This window comes from Oncorhynchus mykiss, chromosome 17 (genome assembly GCF_057628025.1).
Source record: "Oncorhynchus mykiss isolate SJ-2025 chromosome 17, ASM5762802v1, whole genome shotgun sequence".
Classification (NCBI taxonomy): domain Eukaryota; kingdom Metazoa; phylum Chordata; class Actinopteri; order Salmoniformes; family Salmonidae; genus Oncorhynchus; species Oncorhynchus mykiss.
In genome coordinates this window covers 13,560,314-13,581,752 of record NC_143038.1, presented here as the reverse complement: position 1 = coordinate 13,581,752, position 21,439 = coordinate 13,560,314, and the positions used below count along the sequence as shown (strand labels likewise).

Genomic DNA, 21,439 nt, shown 5'->3' with positions numbered 1-21,439 from the left:
GGTAGGCTATATGTTAATCTGGGCTGTTTTTAGCATTCGTGATTGTTTTTATTACTTTACTGGGAGGCTTATCAGAGGTAGACATGACAGTGATATTTATGTCTGAGCTGATAGTGCAGGCTGAGCTGCACACAGTGGACTTCCGACTAGGGCAAACCACCTCAGTGCTAACAGTATAACTCCAGTTCATAGGCAAATGATTACTGCAGACAATAGCTGTAGGATTGACAGAGGATTGTTCTGTGGGTATATATTTTGACAGATGCATATAGGGAAATACTGTGCATAGTGCATGCATTTAAAGGCTAAACAGTGGTTGGAATGGTGTAGAGTTATACCATAAACCATTGATTGCATTTTCTGTATTCTGTATTCTGTATTCTGTATTTGCTCATGTATATTGCTGTGTATAGGCTAGTGTTCAATTGGATGTCTGTACATCTGTACATGTCAAGATTGAGATTTCTCATATAGTGGTTGAATCATCATACTTGTCTACAATTTTGCCTCCATAACCAGACAGAATTAAACCCCTGGCAGGCTACTACCTCATACTTCGTTAATAACTGTGGATATTTATTCATAAAATAGATCAAAGTACAGTGAAATGTCCTAGTTTCTTCTTTCAGATTAGTAAATACTGTAGTAAATGCACCCCGCACCACTGGAACTATTATACAGGTTTCCTCTCATTCCAATTAACTGAAGCCAACAAACTGTAAGGGGGATATTTTCAGTCGGGTGTTCCCAGAGGAATGAATCATTCAAATCATTAGACCCAGGTTGCCTGGGTTGGGGTAAACTAACTACGGCTGCATCCCAAACGGCATCCTATTCCCTATATAGTGCACTACTTTTGACCAGAGCCCTATGGGAAATAGGGTGACATTTGGGCCGTAACCAAAGAATTACTGCCATGTAAACACATGCAGACACCAAACAGCCCCAATCCAACTTACCAATTGTTGACTTGTAGGATCGTTAACCCCGTGTCCTGGGCCAGTTGTTTCTTCTGCTCTTCCGAAGGGTAAGGATGCTGTTTCAATGAGAAAAAGAAAAATAAAGAACATATAAATATTAAGGAAATAGTAACTGAAAGAAAACAAAAAACATATTTTGTGTTGTTTGTGTTGTTGTGCCTAAAAGCAGCGCCGGCTAATTAGCGTGAACAAACGGAGGTGTGGCTCCAAAGACTCATTAGGGCAATATGAAATGGAGCATAATTAATGGTGTGTGTGTGTGTGTGTGTGTGTGTGTGTGTGTGTGTGTGTGTGTGTGTGTGTGTGTGTGAGCCAATTAAAGAATTTAGCCGAGTGGAGAAACAGCTACATTAATTATGGGTGCTACTGGTGCTTTGCACATGCGCGCCCACACACACACACACACACACACACACACACACACACACACACACACACACACACACACACACACACACACAACCAAAAGCTCCTGATACGCCCTAGAGTAGGTTGAGCTGGTTCTCTTAGCGGTGGGGGGATATAGATACAGGCATGTGGAGTGTGTGTGTGTACTCGGGTGTAGAGATGGGAGTGTAAGTCACACGGGAAGAATCCCAATGCATTTAACAGCGCTCCCTGTTCTATTTACTTTCCCCTCCTACTCCCTAATCTGAAAGAACTGGATAGGCGAGCACTATGTCAGTAACTAAAACAAGCCTGTGGCTTTCAACCATCTCCAGACCTCTCAAGTCAGTGAGAATACGGGAGCTAGGATATAGGAAATGAGCTCAAACTGTGGATTGACCATAAGAGGAAAAGGTCCAAACATCTACTGTCCCAACGCTTCATAACATTGAATGTTATTGAACATTAGAAATCAGACCACCACTGTGACCGGTTCAAACCATCTGAGATGCCAAACACCCGCAGGCCAATTCCACATAGGCACAAAAGTAGAAATGACACGCTTTACACCTGGAGAATGTTTATCTGCCACATCCTTTTTCTGTGGCGACAGAGAGAGGGTCTTTGGTGTTACTGAGTTATTATCTTTGCCGCTGAATCAATTGGTAATGGTTGCCTCGCCCTCTTGTTTCCATGTGATTTGATTGTAGGTAATTGGCCTAAACGGAGTCTAATTCGCCACAGAAAGTGACCATCTCGGTGTCGCCTCATCAAATTGTCCCTCACTGTCTGCCGGACATGTTCCATGTTCCTCCCAGTGGCCTTTGTTCCTGAATAACGTGGATAATTCTAGCAACTAACAGAAGGGAAAATAGCAGCAAAACATTTACGAGAAAATTTGAAAAACTCAAAGACATTCAGAAGGAAAAACAAGTTAAGATACCGTAACATCTTCCTAGAACACAAAAGTGAAAGCACAGTCACACGCGCACACACACATGCACACGTGAGCGCACACACACACACACACACACACACACACACACACACACACACACACACACACACACACACACACACACACACACACACACACACACACACACACACACACACACACACACACACATAAGAAAGGCTGGTAACCTCAGGCCTAATTTCAGAGTTTCCACTCCGGGACCTAATCCCGACCCACCCGCTCATTATGAATTATAATCCTGTTAGCAAGGACTAGAAGCTCTAACCGCCCCAGAGTTAAGGCGGGCTATCTCCAACCCTGTAATCAGCACTGTGGCCTGGGTCCTGTTCAGTAGGGCACACTGTAGCAAAAGGATTTGCAACAAAAAACATAAAATATGTGTTCCTATTGAAGTTCAGTACCACCCCTTTTTGCTCTGTTTTAAAAGTTTTCTCCCTACTGGACATGACCCTTGGCTCTGACACGAGGAAGATAAAGTTGCCTCTCAACGCTGATCCAAAGTCAGTTTGTGATTTTTCACTGTAACGGTTACCGTTAGGATTTATAGCATTTAAAACTGATCCTAGATTTGTGCCTATAGGGACATTATACTCGGAGCACTCTGACACAGATCTGCTACCAGCTAGCAGCCACGCCATGCTCAGGCAAGAACTGCGCTCTAGCATGCTGGGACAGATCGAAACCATGCCTTCCGGGTGAATGGCTAACTGACACCAAATCTCCAATGAGACGGAGGACACCAACAGCAACAAAGTAGTGCAGATCAACACAAATATCTGGGGGAAACAGAGCTGCGCTAAGGCTTAGCTCAAACAACTAACCTGAAAATGAATGGAACTTGGCTTAGCTTCGAAAGAATTTACCTGAAAATTAGCCTAACTTAGCTTAGAATTCCAAACAACTGACTCTACCTGAAACTGAAAGTACCGTGTCTTATATTTCAAGCAACTGGCTTTTAAAAACAACTAACTCTACCTGAAAATGAAAACTTGGCCTTGTTTCCAAAACAACTAACTTTACCTGAAAATGAATGTAACTTGGCCTAGTTTCCAAAACAACTGACTACCTGAAAATGAATGTCACTTTATTTCAACTATTAGCATGGAATACTACAACTATCAACAGTCAACAGGCCTCTATGTCCCTCCCTCTCCCACTCCACTTCCAGCCAGCCTGACCACTCTGAGGGGAACACCCCGTCGCCATGCCTTTCAGCACCACATTAACAGCAACAGAGGGAAGCATAATCAACCAGGTCGATCCTAGCAGGCAGGTCTAAACACATCAAATGGAAAGGGGGCTTTACTGTCAAACTAGCAAGAGAGTCCGTGTTGGAGAGGTGTTGGTTAGAGGAGGTAGTAAACACACACAAGCATATGTGCGAGAATACGCACAATGCCGTACGCACTCACACATACACACATGGACATACTGTACACATACGCACACACACGCACATCATACACTCTTCCACTCTCCTACAACACAATACACTACAACTCATATAGTGGGCCCTGACTTGCCTAGTGTCGACCACTAAGTGGCTGCCGCTGGGCTGTGGGTTGTGAGGCAGCCTAGGTGGTGACAGGCCAGCTGAACCAGTCTCCCACCAGCCTCCCACCTAGCAGCCAGCCAGCCAGCCAGGCAGGCAGGCAACCAGGCAGGCCAATGAAGGCCTTAAACAGGGCCCAAAGCCCCAGGCTACATTCCTCTGCTGCTATCCCCAGCGATGGAGCGCGCCAACCAAACCCCCCCCCCCCCCCCCCCCCCCCTCACCCCCCAAACAAGGGCCTCTAATGAGTGGGAGTACCTACTACTGACCAATCTCATTAGTAAACGGCAGTAACAGAATACGTGGCATTTCACGGCAATGGGGTAAGAGGGGAGGCAGGGGGGCTTGCCACTCTGTTCCACACCTGCTGGTTGGAGGGAAGGGTTGCTGTGAGCAAATGGGGGTTTGAGCTGCGAGCTCTTTGAGTTCACGTCTGAACGATCAGACCGGGCCAATTCAGGAGAAGTTTTGGGAGGGTGATTATGTTGTTTACTGGACCAGTAAACCTGTTAGGAGGTTGTAATTACTCCTCATTTGGAGTGAGGAGCTGCTCAGAGGGCGGTCGGTCCGGCACACCCACAACCTGACACAACTGAGTAGGACAAGGGCGAGAGGTGAGCGTTGAGAAGAGCGGCTAAATAGCGGCAGGTAAACGTACTGTATCTGAACCAAACTTAAGCACCTATTCCGGGAAATTACCCATTTTTTAAAACTTGATTTTTGTCATCTCGATCTGCAGAGTTCACCCATCTTTATTTAACACTGCATCCCTAGAGGGATCCCTGGCTTTAGATGGGATGTAATTGAACTACAGTAAGGCTAAATACTTCAAAAAGCGTCCAATGTGTGTCCGGCTGCTATTTGGGAAAAGCAATCAAGACAGAACATGAATTGCAGAGCAACACCACACTGCACCAACGGGTCAGGTTTAACTGCTGAACTCATCTCCCTATCAAACTAAAGCTTCCCCCATTCACTGTGTAGTGCCATCTGCCAATCTCCTCCAATCTCCTCTGTCCATCAGCCCACTTCTCCTCACTTCATTATTTGTTCGGATCTAAACACATTTACCTTGTCAGAGAAAAAGGCCCCGGCCAGTGATGTATGTGACCACATGCTGGACTTCTGGGGAGGTCAATAAAAGCGACCCCCGCTGGGCGCTGAGTCCCAAGCCCCTGGAGGTCCCTGGGGGCCTGTCAAAAAGGTAATGGATGATGTTTTCACTGCAGGGTGAGGGACCCAGAGAAAGAGCGAAGACCATGCCCTGACACAATGGGGCGCCAGCATTGGATAAATGAACTCAGATGCCCCACAGGTCTCCTAAAAATACCATGTTTGGCTGCCCCTTCTTTCTGCTCCTCCCTTCTTTGTGTGTGTGTCTCAAATGGTACCCTATTCCATACATAGTGCACTACTTTTGGCCAAAGCCCTATGGGCTTGTAGTGCACTATGTAGGGAATGGGATAGCCACTGACTCCAATAATCGTCTTCTCATTACTTCCAAATATTTCCCTGGAACTCAAATAACTCAAATGGGCATCGAGAACAGAGGAACTAAAAGAAAGGTTTAAAAACAGTGGCGAGAAGAACTTCAGATATTGCTACCCCAACAAAGAGGCGCATTCAGCTAAAAAGAGAAGGACATATTTTTAGTCTGAGAGGCCGAGACGAGATTATACACCATGTGTAATGTTCTTTATTCTTTAATTGGGTGGCGCCAACGATTCTGAGTGCTTGCTTGGATAGAATTAAGGAATAATCAGGAACCGTAAGCCCGGGGACTAAATTGAATTTACAAATATGAATATGGATGGATTGATTCGTCACACGTACATGAGTGGCGCTAGTCGGGGTGGTTTGGGGGTGGGGGGGAGGACAGTAAATACACAGTGTGTATAGGGAAGCCCAGGGACTTTTTGGGTGGGCAGGAGAGACCAGAGACCAGACCATAGTAAATTTGTAATTTGTATCATTGCATGTCCCCGATCTAATGACATCAGGGCAAGACCGCATTATAAATGTGCCTTTGGGTAGACGGTGGGAGGGGGAACGGGGAGGGGGATGGGGTTGGCTGGCTACCGTTGGCATGGGACAGGGATTCCCTGCCAGGGTATAGACTGCTGTGTGGCACACCACAGTTTGCTATGGGTGATTGGCACGTCAACATCCAAGGTGGCTCTGGCAACAAACAACCAATGACGAATGGGTTCAAATGACCTGTCGAACTTTGACCTTTGATGATCCCAGGACGAGAGGGGATGAGGTCATTTCAGGGGCTTCCTGTGAAACGCCAGCCAGACTCTTTTTTTCTGCTTAGGAGGACATTATTTTTATTTCAGAGGACAGGAAAGCAGGAGAAAATGTTTCTGCATGGGTTATGTGCACTCTAAGGTTCAGGAATTAGGCCATCTCCAACCTACTTGTCTAACTGAGCAGTTTGACAGTTCAGAAGTTCTCTTCACCTCTGTGTTACCAAAGCATTCTGTAACTCACAGATGTGGGTGTTTTTTAAATGACAGGTAACTTGTCATTTATTCAAACCCAATTTCAATAAACAAAGTTACAGTATGCTTAGCGACCCAGTACAACTTCTTTCCCACCTGTTTCTGCTCAGGTTTGTGTAGAATGTGCTTGCAGGGTTGGAGCACACGTTGTTATTGCAGCACATCTGTGAGCAAGAGGGTGGCAAATTAGCCTCTAATTGCATTAACAGGGATTATGCCTTCCAGTTGGTTTTTGCTTTTTACATGAAACACTTTGTAAAAAGAGAAGCGAAAACATGTGAAGAAAACAGCACGTGCTGCTGTGGTTTCTCTTTTACAAGCTGTGGCTCCCCTCTCACTCACAAGCTTAAATATTCTGTGCACAACTAAGAGAAGAAAAAAAGAACAAATGGAAAAAAACGAATTATTAATAAAAAAATTAGGGAGGGAGGGTGCTTGCTAAGCCCTCCCTCACTCCTCACCCCGCCTCCTACCCCCCTCACCATGGTTACGACCCGACAATTTAAGTAGAACCTCCCACAATGTAGTGGGCATGGCAACAATCTGAACGCCTGGGTTTCGTCCCATTACCCTATCACATAAATGACCTTTTCTTTGGGGAGCTGGGGGGATGAAAAGAGGAAGAAAAGGCCTGTGGTTCCCTGCTGGAGGGGCAAGAGTGCCCCCCCCCTTTCTCACCAGGATTCCTGGTACACACATACGCACACACACATCCGCAGCCAGCTTGCTAGACCACATGCACGAACCTTTACCAAGTCGTTGAGAATCGATACGGTGGAAATGGAAGATACTGTGCTCATTGTTCTAAATACGACTTAACTGGCAATGCACACAAACACACACACACACACAAACACACACACACACACACACACACACACACACACACACACCAACATTTTACTCTCCAGAGAACCTGGGAATGTCTATGGTCAACTCTCCCTCCCTCCCTCTCTTCCTCCCTCTCTCTACCTGGGTTATCTCTCCTCCCTCTCTCTCGCATCCCATCTGCTGCAGGCTGCAGCCACCCCCGGGTTCAGTGGTAGGTCCTGGCGGCCACCTTGACCCCCATCGAGACATCCCGATTTAGCCTCTCCTTGTATGGAGCCCAGACAGAAAAAGGGGGGGAAATGCCTGCATAGCAAAAATCCTCTCAATGTTTCTCTCTCAGTGCCTGCTGGCCAATTGACTAGCTTGCTAGCTTTGGCCAAAGCTGTAAATCAGATATGTCTGTGTCTGTCAGATATGTCTCCCTTTAACAGTCTGTATCCGTGAGACGATGGACACAGAAAATATGGCCTCTCTTTTTACTGCTACTTCCTTCTAGCTCTATTGGATGGTGTGAATGTGAACCAAAGTATTTTCTCACAACTCACTGCACTTGTAGCGACTGACAGGAGAGTTAGGGAGAAGTTATCTACATAATAATTATCCATATAGCTTTGACATGACTAGTCAAAAAAACACACACACGTACACACCCGCATGCATGGTTCAGTTTGACAACTTCGGGGGAGTCATTTCAAAAGTCATTTCAACAGCCAAATCCTCCTAAACCTGCTAGGCAGCAGGGGGGATGTCCCCTCCCTCATCGCTACATTTCAGACTTGTCACAACAACCCTAAACACCCATAAAGTGTAACTGAGGCTAAAGGGCATGACATGGAGCTCAAAATGGCCGCCGGTATTGAGGTCTCACTGCTTGGCTTCTAAGACGTGTAATGGTGATCCACCACTCTACTCACTGTCAAGTGCTGGAAGAGCCACGCCCTCATGATGTTGGTGGCCACTTTAGGGAAGATTCCTCGCTTCTTGTTGTGACGATCCCTCTTTTCCTTGTCAGGGTCGTCATCGTCCCCAGTGCTGGGAGAGGCCACCCCGTTGTCCATGCAGTCACCTGTCCAAACAAAGGCAACAGTTAGTGTGGGTGGGTGGTTCCATGGGGAACTAAGGAGAAGGGTTTAGGACATTTCGGCTCCAACCTGGCAACCGACTATCTCCTCTTGGACAAACAGACAACGACTGCTCGTTTAACTTCAGAAATGTGTTTTTTTTACTCTATTTCCCTGGGTTGTGGGGGGAATAAGGACAGACCATTCTGCTACAACCTGGCAACCGACTATCTTCTCTTGGACAACAGTCAACAACTGCACATTTTGCTTCAGGAATTCTAACCTTTGCTTCTCTGGGTTGTGGAAGGAATAATTTTACATTTTACATGACTGGCCAGCGATCGTGCTTTCCTGGCCTTGTTTAGCTGAATGTGTTTAGTTGGTGCATTAAAACAGAAACGTTTTCAACCAAAAGGTGAGAAGTCTGCTACAGCATCTTGGCCAAAAGACAGCAACTGGTCATTTTTTTCTTCAGAAATTCTACCTTTTTACACAGTTTTATCACTGCTCTGATTATATTGATCAAACTGCAGGATGCTGTAATAGAGTTACTGCTACACAGTCTTTCAGAATGCGAGGAGATAGCTCTACAGCTGAAATACGGATGGATCTGGTGAAAAATCTATTTCTCTCCACATTTCAAACGATTGACTCATCATCCAAGAAACCTTCACATATTCATCAGAAGAGAGCGTCTGAACGAATAGGTTGAGTCTTCAATGTTCCATACAAAACACTCCCTGTACCGTACACGTGATGCACCAAACCTCCCCGGAACATATATACTGTATATATATTTTTGAAACGATTTATGAATATGCATACATCTCAGAAAGCTTTTAAGCCAGGGGCTGAACTCTCTGACTGTACTGTGGATTTGATATGACCCACCCAGAGCACCATCTGCCCACCCCCAAAATCCATACAGTACATCTCCAAGATATCACAGACCTAGTGTGCGTCCCAAATGGCACCCCATTCCCTACATAGTGCACTACTTTTGACCAGGGTCCATAGTACTGCACTATGTAAGGGACCGGATGCCATTTGGGACGCAGGCGTAGTCCAAAACCAGCCAATGATTTAATACCCAGTTTATTCCTCTCGCTGTTTTTTTCCCCGCTAAAGTTCGTCTCTTATGTTTACTTAGCTCCCATCTGGCCTGGGAGAGCTACACTGCTGGCCATGGGTTCGTAATCCAAGATGTCTCATTGGAAGTGAATGCTCCTTCGATCTAGCCTGGTCTCAGATCAGCTTGTGCTGCCTTGCCAACTCATATGGTCATTGTCTGGGGCACAGCGGGGGCTTTGCTAAAAAAGGAACTGGGTGAAATGGTGGATTGAAGGTAGCCTGACCATAGATCTCTCTGTCCTGTCTTGACAACTCTATCATAGGAGTTGGCAAGACAGCACAACATATCTGGGACCAGGCTTCCTTTGATCCAACATTAAGTCCATTTCATCTTTACCAAAGCCCCCACTAACTGCTAACCTTTCCAATTTCAATTACAAATCATGCCGTACGCAGTATTTTCGTCACTTTTAACAGCAACAGGCAAGGTTAGAGACAGTCAGTTAAAGCTGAGCAGAGCAGGCATACGGCAGCAACTACCGACCACATTAATATAATACCAGTGGTGACTTCACTAGCTGGGAGGTTGACTTCGCTTAGGCTTCTCCTGCCATTACCTCTGCCGCCAAAACAGAGGTGAGACTCTACTGGGACCGACAAGAGTCTGAGAAGGTGGAAATAATCATAAAAATTATGCTGAAGTCCATAAACAAGCTCTCGGCCTCATTAGGGGGACGACGGCGGGCTCCCTCAGGCTGATTTACACTCCGCAATGTGCCGTGTCACAGCAGTATTCTCTAGCCCAACACTACGAGGAGAAATACGTCGCCACCGTGGTGACTTTGGACCCAACCTGCTAATGGTTTGTGACAGCTCCAAGTTTCACAGCGACAACCTGTGTACCGGGTGGAGACGGGGACAGGGACGGGGAGGGGAGGGGGGGGGTGACATGCTTCTTCGGTGACTAGAGCTGCACACGTCAAATCCTCCTCTACATCCAGCTATGTGTGACTGTGAAGCGGGGTTGTGTTAGAAGACGAAGGACGGAGTGAAGCGCTGCAGTGACTCTGGGAGGTCTGGAGAAAGTGGTGGTTGCACGGGAAGTCGCTGCTACTCTCGGCTTTCCTGTCTGGCTTCCAGTGAAAGAGTGAGGCCATACAAAGGAATTTGTTTCCCCAAAGAAAAAAAGAAACTCTGAACACGAAGTTAGCTCAGCTGTGGTTATGCAGCATTGACCATGCCCACGCCAAACCAAAGGATTCATTGCTCATCCTCACTCTCTTTCCCTCTCTCTCTCCCTCTTCTTTCTTTTATTTCCTTTGCCCTCATTCCATTCTCACCCTTTTTTTCCTTCTACCGTTCAATATCGCCGCTTGCTCCTTTCTCTTCCAGCATCAAGATTCAGAGGCACAAAAATCCACTTGCACTTTTCACGCAAACATTATAAGTCAAGCTGTCAAAGCTTGGCGCTCGCAGCAGCTGCTGGCCTGCTCAATTGCTGAGCTTTTCAGAAGTGTTTGCACAAAATGTTATTGGCCATGGTCTGGTGCAAGGGGCCTGGGAGGAGAGAGGACCTTTTATTTTGCACCAGGCTTCCACCATTGGTGCTTTCTTCTAAGACACACTTCCCTATAGGAGCAAGGCAGCCATGTGACCATTGTCGGCCAATCCAAGGGTCTGTGAAGAATGGCCTCGATGCTCAGGTCAGGCGTGTGATAACTTCAAGCAACCATGGGCAACAAAACACGGACAATGCACAAAGAAAATATTTAGACAAATTGACTACTTGTGTTGGATGGACTTTCTCTATCGGCTACCAGCAAGTTCAAATGAACAGAAGCGAAATGTTTGACCAAACTGCAGACATCACCATAGCGATGAACTAAGTTGTTGAAACTGTTTGCCTTCTTTGGGACATTATTTACCAGCTTTCCCTTTGTTTTCTTTCTTTCTTCCTCCTCTTTTTCCCGGCACTGACACCTCCCCTCCCTACAGGTGAGAGATAGTTTTTCTTTCGGTTAAAGTGGGAGCCAAAAAATCTCTCCTCAGGTATGTATCAGATTTTTCCGGAAAAGTCGGAAAACCATGACTATCCAATGGTAGCTTCTCTGGTCCTCTAGGCCTATCGACGTGATGCAAGGAACCAGTGTTAAGGTATCACTGGACTACATACCCCAATATGGATCAACCAAGAATCCACTCTCCAACAGAAGCTCAACCAATACGTTTCTGTGGAATACTTCCATTGAAGGAGCCACAATTCCCCAACCATCCAAATTGGGAATAAAAAGGGCATTAGGAGTGTTTGTGTTCTGGGACTTGTGTTCTGGCTGTGTGACTGTAGTTGTGTTTGGGAGTTAAAACACACAGATATCCCCGAAGCAGTCCACCCGTGGCGGTGCTAAACTGAAAATGTATTCTGGAGATAACAAATCCCCTGAACGCTTGTTGCACTTGGCACACAAGCAGCACTTTGCAAATGGCCCTGGTAATAGGTGATACACATCTGACTGAAACTATTTGGATAGTGTGGGGGAAGTCCACAAACCCAGAGCCCTGCTCATAAAGACGGCCAATAGCAGAGGAGAGAGAGTCCCTTTTAGTCTTCTTCTCTACCTCAACCATTAGGAGCTGCCTAGCATTTAATATGTGTGTGTGTGTGTGTGTGTGTGTGTGTGTGTGTGTGTGTGTGTGTGTGTGTGTGTGTGTGTGTGTGTGTGTGTGTGTGTGTGTGTGTGTGTGTGTGTGTGTGTGTGTGTGTGCGTGCGTGTGTGTATGTGTGTGTGCATGTGTGTGCGTGCGTGCGTGTGTGTGTTGCTCTCTGTTAATACTCTTTCCCCATGTCCAAATAAAAGAGGCGCAGAGGCTGGTATATAAATCGTCGCTCAGTCGACTAGAACATAATGCGCCCTTTCTTCCAGATCCAGTCCCAGGCTGAGCGCCGCATTCACATTTTTCTGTCAACCCTCATCATTCACTCGTTCTTTCTCTCTGCTGTCTGTCTTTCTATTCCACATCACATCCAATCCAAACTCGACAGCGCGTGACACTCACTCATTGGCTTGACATCGGATCAGTCCCAACACTGTCTCACTAATCTGAAAGTACTTGATAGGTGAAAGCGATAATGGTGGACACCTTTCTAGTATTTCTACCTGTAAGTGAATCTGATCTGTCCCAGAACTCTAAAATAGCTTCCTCGTTCCTCCCACTGATATAATAGTATACTTTAAAAGACAAAAGCAATAATGATGGACACCTATCCAGTTATCTTACCTATCAGTGAGTCCTTACCTTCTTCACTGTTGTTGTCCCCACTGTGTGACGTGTGTCCCCCACTGGAGGGCCCGGGTGTCCCCGCCGAGCGAACTGATGCCGTGTCATCGTGGTCTCTGCTCCACGAGATCTGATTGGATGACATGACACTGACAATCAGACAAGAAACTACAGTATGAATACGATTAACCACAGAGAACGTGTCAATGGTCTCTTCGTCATATAGAAACCAAGGGCTTTAAGTGAGGTCATCCATAGAGAATAATCCACAGGCGACTGATTAAAAGAGATGTGAATGGAGACCCAAGGTATGTCGGCACGAAAGCCTCATTCTTAGTTTCCTTACATATCATTTCCATATCATACGCAGTACATATCATGTGGGGGGGGGGGGGGGGGGGAGAAACAGCCTGTAGACATTTCAAACACACAGCTAAACAGCCCTGTACACACTGGCTAGCTACTCCCCTCAGTTGGCGGTGCATCGTGGCTAACTCATTGCTAACTCCAGGTCAGAATGCAAACCCTATAATTCATAATTGTTTTTGACCAGCAAATGAATAAGTCCTCTTTGGGAAGGAAAAAAAAATGATAAATATATATCATGTATTACGCTGCATACCAAGAGAATGCTGTCAGGCTGTGGTAATCTAGAACATATGCTTAGAACACAAATGGTTAAAGCAGCAATGGCCAACTCCAACAAGAGGAGTTCCCAACGAAACGAGCAAGGGGGATGGAAGAGGGGGAGTGAGTATAGGGCTGAAGAGATTTGTTCAATCCGAATGGAACCGCTCCCGAGAGACCGAGGGTGACAAGTACCGAGAGACACACACACACACACACACACACACACACACACACACGCACTCAAACATGTACACAAACACACACACACACACATGCATATACACTCACACACCGCCACCACCTCCCAATATCCACCCATAACCAGTAGGTACTCCCTAAGCAGCCCCACTTGAGAAGAGAAATTAAGTGTGGAATTAAGTGTGAAAATGGTACACTATTGGGCTAGAGGTGTGGGGACAAAGTGACTGCAAGGTAGGGTGGGTGTCGGGCGGGCGGGTGCTGTACCATACATGGACTTATGGGTGGGAAAGTGAAGGCTGGTGGGACGGGTTATTGGGTTGACCTCCACATCCAGGGGCTACACTTTAGTATGCTGCTTCATAATATATGCCATTTAGCAGACGCTTCAATCCAAAGCGACTTACATTTTAGTATATGTAACCCCAGCGGGAATCGAGCCTACGACAGGCGTTGCTAGCGCTACGCTCTTACCAACTGAGCCACACAATTTGTTAAATCAAAAGCATAAATTACGAGTGCTTATAAGACTCAGGGGACCTGCGCTCATCATTGATCATGTTGATTGATCGATAATAATAAAAACACTCTGGCAGGTGACAGCGCAATCAAAGATGACCCTCAAAGTGCAAATCAGCAGATGTGATCAAAGTACTACTGGAGGGAAGTCTCACTACCTGATGGAGGTGAGAGGACTGAAGGGGATGCATATTCATTTGTGGATATAAAGTAGTGTGATTCATACTAGAATAGAGCATAGACTTGGATAGAGGGTTATCTTATAATACAGAGCTTGGAACCCTGTAGTAAAGTGAATGGGACACTCAGAACATCTCAACAACAGACTAATATAGGCTTGGGAGGGTGTTTGAAACTAAACACCGAGACATTTGAGTTGTGCGCATTTGACACTCCACTAAACTGCCTGGATTTGTGCTCGTTGCTCTGGTAAATAAAGGGTTAAATGGTTAACAAGTCGCTGTGTGGCTGACATGGCACCTGGAGGAAGGGACTCCATATTCCTAAAGCCTTGCTCAAGGGGTGGGTGCAACGTGACTTCAGAACTTGCTTGGTTGCATTCACACGGAAGAAATAGCAGATTTGACTCCACACCTCTCATCCCATTTTTGAGCAATGACATCTTTTTCGAGCACATGCAGCACAATGAACATAATTAACACATAAAACACCATAAAATAGCATAATAACAATTAAAATGATTACCATAGTCCCTCAAAGCATTTATTCAAGAAGTAATATAGTAAAAGACAAGAAATTGTTCACCGGGATCCTTACTTCAAACAAGTTTTTTCCAAATGGCCGAATTTTTTTATTTATTACTCTTTGACATTAAATGGAGCAGAAACATTGTTCTCGTTGTCATTTTGTCAAATGTTAGGCCTACATTTAATATTTGATTTATTTTAAATTCACTTATCAATCTATATCACTACGAGGAGGCCAACAATTTCCTAAATTATATTTTTTCCATAGGCCTCTATTTTGATAAAACGATCTAGACAGCATAAAATGCGTGCGAAGTGTTCTCTGTATAGGCCTACAATTCAAATGCACTTAATAGACGAGAATCGTATTAATACGCACGTAATAGGCAAGAGCTTACCTGATCAAGAGGCCCAGACGATCTTGTAAAATCTTCACTGTCAGATTTATTTCCACCGTCCCTGTCGTCTATGACCAAATCAATGGGCATTTTTCCTTTCAAGCAGCTGATGTATCGATGACAGAAATTATCGCATAGCTCGTGTACCTGCAAACACAGAGGACAAACAAACATGTATCAAAACTGAGTGAACACTATACCCTATGGGAAATCCCTAAAAAAATGTATGTAGATGGTAATAATCAGTGTTATTATAAGGACTAGCCTATCCCTCGCCTTGTGACAGGCCTAAATTACTATTCAAGCAAATTGGCTTCAAAAATAGCAGAACTATATTACATTACATACATTTGACTTTACTTGTCGAAAAACGAATGATTACTTTATTTTTCTTACATTTTTTATATAATTGAGCGATAACTGTAGGCTACTTTAGCAACTTTATCTCCTCCCTAATATAGGCTCAACATGAGCAATATGGCGACTTTTATATAAACGCCCTCGACTAATATTTTGCAAGCGCATCCATCAATGTCAACATTATCAACGCCATAACATAAAAATGTTATTTGGGCAACCAAATATACTACCACCACTATTACACCTCTACTACGGAGTTATAGCCCAATGCTATGCATCATCGCAATCGACGGTGATAAAATATCCGATTTTTACAGCAGCAGACCTATCAGTCACACCGCGCATGAGATGGTTATGAGTAAATTATACCTTCTCCAGCTCGAGCAGATGAAACCGTAATACTTGAATTGCTTGTATCATCTAGGAGGAAAAAGTTTGCATTAAAACATTTTTATTCACATTTTGGATCATTACATTATTATTATAATTATGGGTGCGTGTGCGTGCATGTGTGTGTGCATGCGTGTGTGTGTGGGTGTGTGTTTGCACGCGCACCGCCATTAAAAACGTGTAGGCAATGGATCAGGATCAACAGGATTAAAATAATTAGCATGAAAGCAAACAAACTTCATGACAAGAAAATCTTTTGACAGATTACGATTACACAAACGTGTATCTGTTATGACACCATTAATAACAAGGACTGTGATAAAGTCAAATTCACAATTAAGTGTCGTCAATTGTAGACAATGAGTGAATGTATTCATTATCCAACTGTTCGATACTGTTCTTGTGAATGGCCAAAAGCATGTGAGTTCTTACCAAATTATCAATTTCTGGATTTGATGAAAATATAGGCTTCTCTGATCGAATCTGAAACAAAAGTGTTACAAAATTCACTGTTCACTGAGCGTCATACATAATTCATAACGATTTGTGTTCACATGCTTGCGATTTGTGTTCACAGCTTGCGGCTTACAAAGTTTTCACAATGCAGAATTACAAAACATGTACCAATGCACAACGGTTATTTACCCTACAATATACGAATTTGAACGAATTTGAACTTTAACAAAACAAGTAAATAGATATGTCAAACCTGTTTTGAAAATACTGCTATATCCTCATTGAAAGACTCCGAGGAACACACGTCGCCTCCAGCGACCCCAGTTTCTCTCGGCGTGCAAGTTGCTAATTCACATTTTTCAAAAATCAGTGCTAGAAGTGGGAAAAGGGGATGCCTAAAAAGGAAGAGAGGGGACATTAACGCTGTACGCCGCCTTGGAAAGTTTGCGAGTCGGTACAGGCCCAAACTAAGAAAGTAGGTTACATCGAGTTTCAATCACATTGCCTACTGTTTTCAGTTGAAAACGTGCAAACATTCAGAAATGTAACAGCACAATAATTACATAAAAGTAGGCCTAGTCTTACTGCATGAAATGAGTTGGTCATACAGGCATAACTGGTCGTATGGCAGGCATCCTCAGCTCTCGAGTGTCTTATTTAGAACACGATTCAACATTTTAGGACAACGAAATAACATATTCTCAGTGAGATTAACTCAGGCAAACAATTACATGATGAACTTTTCAATAGAGTTCAAGACAATTAAACTTGGCCTGAAAATATGCTTATATTAAGGCACACAAATATGACCAACACTGCCTACACATTTGTTGAAGTAGGCAGGGTAGTTTGAGAATGTGTTTGATTTACAATTGTTTAAATCTGAGAGTTGGATTTACAAACATTTTGGGAGTTTGGTTATCCAACTCAACCCCTGGCTCCGGATAAACAATAGAATACATCCATATCATGAATTTTGTGAATGCAAAATAACATCATATTTTGACTGAAAGCCAAATGCAAACGAAGCGTATGGATCTTTTTCGAAAACTCAGGTGAGAATGTCATAATGAAACATTTCAAAACAGATATACAAAGTTTAAATAAGCCTATATAGCACCGTGCATAATGACCGAACACAGAAGAGGTTATAATTAGCGAGAATTTCCCAAAGCCTCCCTCTCTCTTAAACTCTCATCGCTCACATTTGTGGTGCTTGATATCCCCAATGGCTGTACACTTTACGTTGGCAGTAAAATAAACGTACCCGTAAATGGCATCTTTGTCTCTTTTTATGGCGTCGTTGACAGAGGAGCCCATACTGGGCGGTATGGCACTGGCGTGTGTTGAGTGCGGGTACTGGTGCGAGTGGAACTGGGGCCCGTGGTTCAGGTGAACCGCCTGCATGGAGCGCGCTGCATGAGGGTCCCCGTACATAGTCGAGGGCAGCCCTACTCCGTCCATTCCATAGTGGGGAAGGTCTTCATACTGTCAAAAGTGAAAGATAGAGAATATTCTAAAATAATAACCATTGACACCGGTGTGCTACCTCTCCTGATGTTGAATGAAGGCCTGTGTTGATAATAGCTAAAGTAAAAGTAATCATGTAATAATACTGACAATAAAAACGAAATATAAAGACTAATAACAAGAAAAGTATATTAACAACAATAGTAAAATAGCTTAAATTATGTTGTTGGCAATCTATACTAATAATAGCAAATACGTCTCGGCCTACAAAATTAGTATAGAAAATAAATGCTAATGTGTTAGGTATATGGTGCTAATAGTAGCCTATCGTATGTTTAGTGGTAGGAAGTATATTAGTGGCAATTAAAGCCTGTGTTGATCACCTAATTGAGAATCAATGGAAAATGTTCATTGTTTGTGGATTACGTTGGATCATTAACATTTTAAAAAGTTCTGAAAAAGCAGTTGACTTTTATATGTCTAAAACTTTCAAACGTTTTGGGTCTGCTTAATTCTTTCAGGCGATTAGAACTGCAGGGTCTTGCTTAGACAAAACAATATCACAAATGTATACACTTTTCTGTCTGTATTCTTGCTGATATTTCAAAGAAATCAAATATTGTTTTGTTTATCTTGACAAAACTAATAGTTTAAAGAAACAAAAAAAATAACAGATACATTTTAGATAGGCCACGTAGACATGCATGAACAATTAGCCTATCTAAACTATTTCGAGTATATTTTGAGAACGTAATCACATATGTTTTATTCTAAATGTTGAATTTATTTATTTGAATGTCATATATCAGATAAGAATGTATAAATATTATGAAATGTTGAAAAGGACAGATACCAACAAACTAAACCCAAAGCGAACATTCTCTACATAATTATCATATCTGTACAGACTGAAATTTAATACACACAAAATATTTGTGAAATGTCGTCCATGTTCTTATTACCAAACTTACATCATGTTTTTTGTAAATCGTTTAAGTTGATGTGTAACAACTTGGTTATAGCCTACATTAAACACTGGACCCCCAAAGACCGATGTGGCGTTTATGAAAGGCAGAATATCAAAACACATGTCATAGTAGTGGGGTAAAATTAATTATGTGATGAAGTTTGCAGTCTGCAGTCTGTAGTTCTTTAGACAATATGAAAATGCAATTGTTTATTCTACTCACACACGCTCAAATGCTGAATAGTAGGCTAGCATGTAGCATAAGTATATTATGCTATATTAAAAATATATATTGTATATTAAAATGTATATTAAAAATTGCGCACAGTAATCAGCCACGTCTCAATTGTAGCTTTATTGCATTTGCTAAAAGTTATGTCAATACGCACCCGTTGCGCCATCGGCCTGTCACTCTAGCCGATTCCAATCGGACTCTAAACGTGTTCTACGAGGCCAGGGCTGAGGAAAAACAAAGACCTAACTCCAAATGCAAGATTATGAATACTGTGGTCGTCTCTCCAGAGAGGATGGTTGCCAGACCGTCAGCATAAGTCCAGCTAAAGACAAAAACACCACAATCCAATATAACGCTCCTTCGCTTTTTCCTGGAGACCGTTCATAAACAAGCGACACTGGCTACGACTTCACGCTTGAGACTGGTGTAAAATGCCCCTTACAGAAAAAAACATTGAGACTCTAGTCTCGCTCAACAAGCAAGCTGTCAATCAACATCGAGGTTGTCAAGTTGCTTAATTAATGATGACTCGTCGCGCTCTTCCTTCACTTTGAATGCTTCAGATATTCATGTAGAGATGTTCAAAAACAGTCCCCATCGTCTCCTCGATCACTTGCAACTCCAGTGAAGGTTTTCTTTGATGCAATACCATCCAAGTGGAGATCTGAAGGAGGAGGGGTGATATTTTCTGACTTAGTTTTTCTTAAAGGGGCAGTCCACTGTCCGTCCGCATGTTGGTAGATCCCGATGGGCAATGTGAATGCCGTGCTTGGTTCTCCAAATGCGCGCGCGCGTGTGTGTGTTGTTGTAGGGCGCATAACGCAGAGAGGGTAGCTTTGATCAATTTGTGCAAACCCGGAAGTAGTGGTGGCCATAACTGGTCACGTATTGGAATGGGCCACATCAAGTGGAGAACCAGGTGGGGGCGTTTGAGAACTGTAAAAATAGCAGATATTCAATCGCATATAAGGGTTGTATTATCTGGTGCTCAGCTGGACGTTTTGTTGTGGAAATGACTAGCATTCCTTAGGTTTATTTAAAGAATACATATAAATATTAACAAACGATAGCCTATAAATAGGCAAATAACTGACCATGAATAGAAACAGCTGTCCATTTTCCACCCAAATAAAAGTAGTCTAACAATTAAGCTATTCACTTTTTTTCAGGTTTATAATAACACTCTAAAATTATTTTCTTGGAGGTTGTGTGTCAGAATTTGACACTCCTTCGCAGAATTGATTGACAGACCTTTTGTCCAATATGACAGTAGAAGTGGGAAGAATGGGCGCAATTAAGCGCACATCAAACACAGGCCTCAGTTCTCTAATATAAACATGGATGGTTTGGTACATTGGGGACATGGACAGCATTGTGTTGTGAAAGCTTGCAAATAAATTACTATCTGTACTTGTATGTGTCAAAAGACAGTGACTGAACTATAGCCTATCAAATTCAGTTTACTAGTTATTGGGGATTAAAGCTCCTTCGCCGACCGTGCATAACATTACGAATTTCTTTAATTACGTTGTAGTTAGTCTGCAGTTTAGTCTGTAAACAGTTTAACTTTTGAGTCCGTATCCAACAGAGTATTAATGTTATCAGGTCAACTTTAAATGAAGATTGGAGTAGAAGGGATTTAAATATAGCATGAAAGTCGTATAGAGTTTGTCCAAAGTGTTATCCAAAGACGCATAGCCTTGCCAAGCTTCAAGCTGAGAGGCTAGTCGGTGGTTGCCTTCAAAATACGGTAGCTTTACCCAGAGAGAGTGGCTACCTTGTCCATAGAAATTAATTTGGACTTATTTCCCTCGAGGATATACCTATGAGTAGATGGAATCGTACCAACCTCTTAAATACTTGGAATATGTGAGGTTAAGAACATATCTAAATCATTTCAAATAGTCTATAACCTCTGTGGCAGGCCATTAAAGCTGCTTTCAGATCAGAACATACATTTGATGAAATGAAGCATTGCTGCAGGACGTGCAGGCAGGCAAAACCGCTTTGAAACCAAACTTTTGAGTACGAGTATGAAGTATGAACTTTTGTTTTATGAAGAAGCTATCCAATGATGTCCTTATAATTACATATATGTATTGAAGGTACTATTCATGTATTTTTCTGACAATCTTAGGATCAATTCTGGAAGTTATGGAAGGACTTGAAGGAGCCTATCCCGAAAGTGTAAGAAAGGTAAAGAACGTTTATTAAGTTTTGAAATCGTCAATCAATAATGATTATTATTCGGTATGAAATCAATTATTCCATTTGTAACGTGAATGATCGAATATCTGTGTCTATAGGCTACTTGTACAGCCTTTATTACCGCTCCTAACATGTTTTAATTTAAACTTTACTCAGACCACAATCCGCAGGGTTATTCACGTCTAGGCTAACCAAAACGTGACTTGGCTCATTTGGAAGACTCACATTTGTATTGTGGTCAAGAAAATAATATAGCCGTA

General features: G+C 43.3%; 1 protein-coding gene across 2 annotated transcripts in view; it reads right to left on the bottom strand.

Annotated features, from left to right (window-relative positions):
* LOC110493733 (homeobox protein Meis1) overlaps positions 1 to 19,911 on the bottom strand; it is a 37,774-nt gene extending 17,863 nt beyond the window's left edge. The window contains exons 1-9 of one of the 2 annotated variants that reach the window (XM_021568165.3): positions 19,126 to 19,911; positions 17,567 to 17,787; positions 16,553 to 16,694; positions 16,276 to 16,326; positions 15,823 to 15,873; positions 15,094 to 15,240; positions 12,660 to 12,771; positions 8,148 to 8,299; positions 960 to 1,036 (exon numbers count right to left, since the gene is read on the bottom strand). In XM_021568165.3, the coding sequence (XP_021423840.2) occupies positions 960 to 1,036; positions 8,148 to 8,299; positions 12,660 to 12,771; positions 15,094 to 15,240; positions 15,823 to 15,873; positions 16,276 to 16,326; positions 16,553 to 16,694; positions 17,567 to 17,787; positions 19,126 to 19,137 (965 nt within the window). In that variant the 5' untranslated portion in view covers positions 19,138 to 19,911. The remainder of the gene's footprint in view (positions 1 to 959; positions 1,037 to 8,147; positions 8,300 to 12,659; positions 12,772 to 15,093; positions 15,241 to 15,822; positions 15,874 to 16,275; positions 16,327 to 16,552; positions 16,695 to 17,566; positions 17,788 to 19,125) is intronic. The other variant, XM_021568166.3, reaches the window with a different exon arrangement.
* Between the last annotated feature and the right edge of the window lie 1,528 nt (positions 19,912 to 21,439).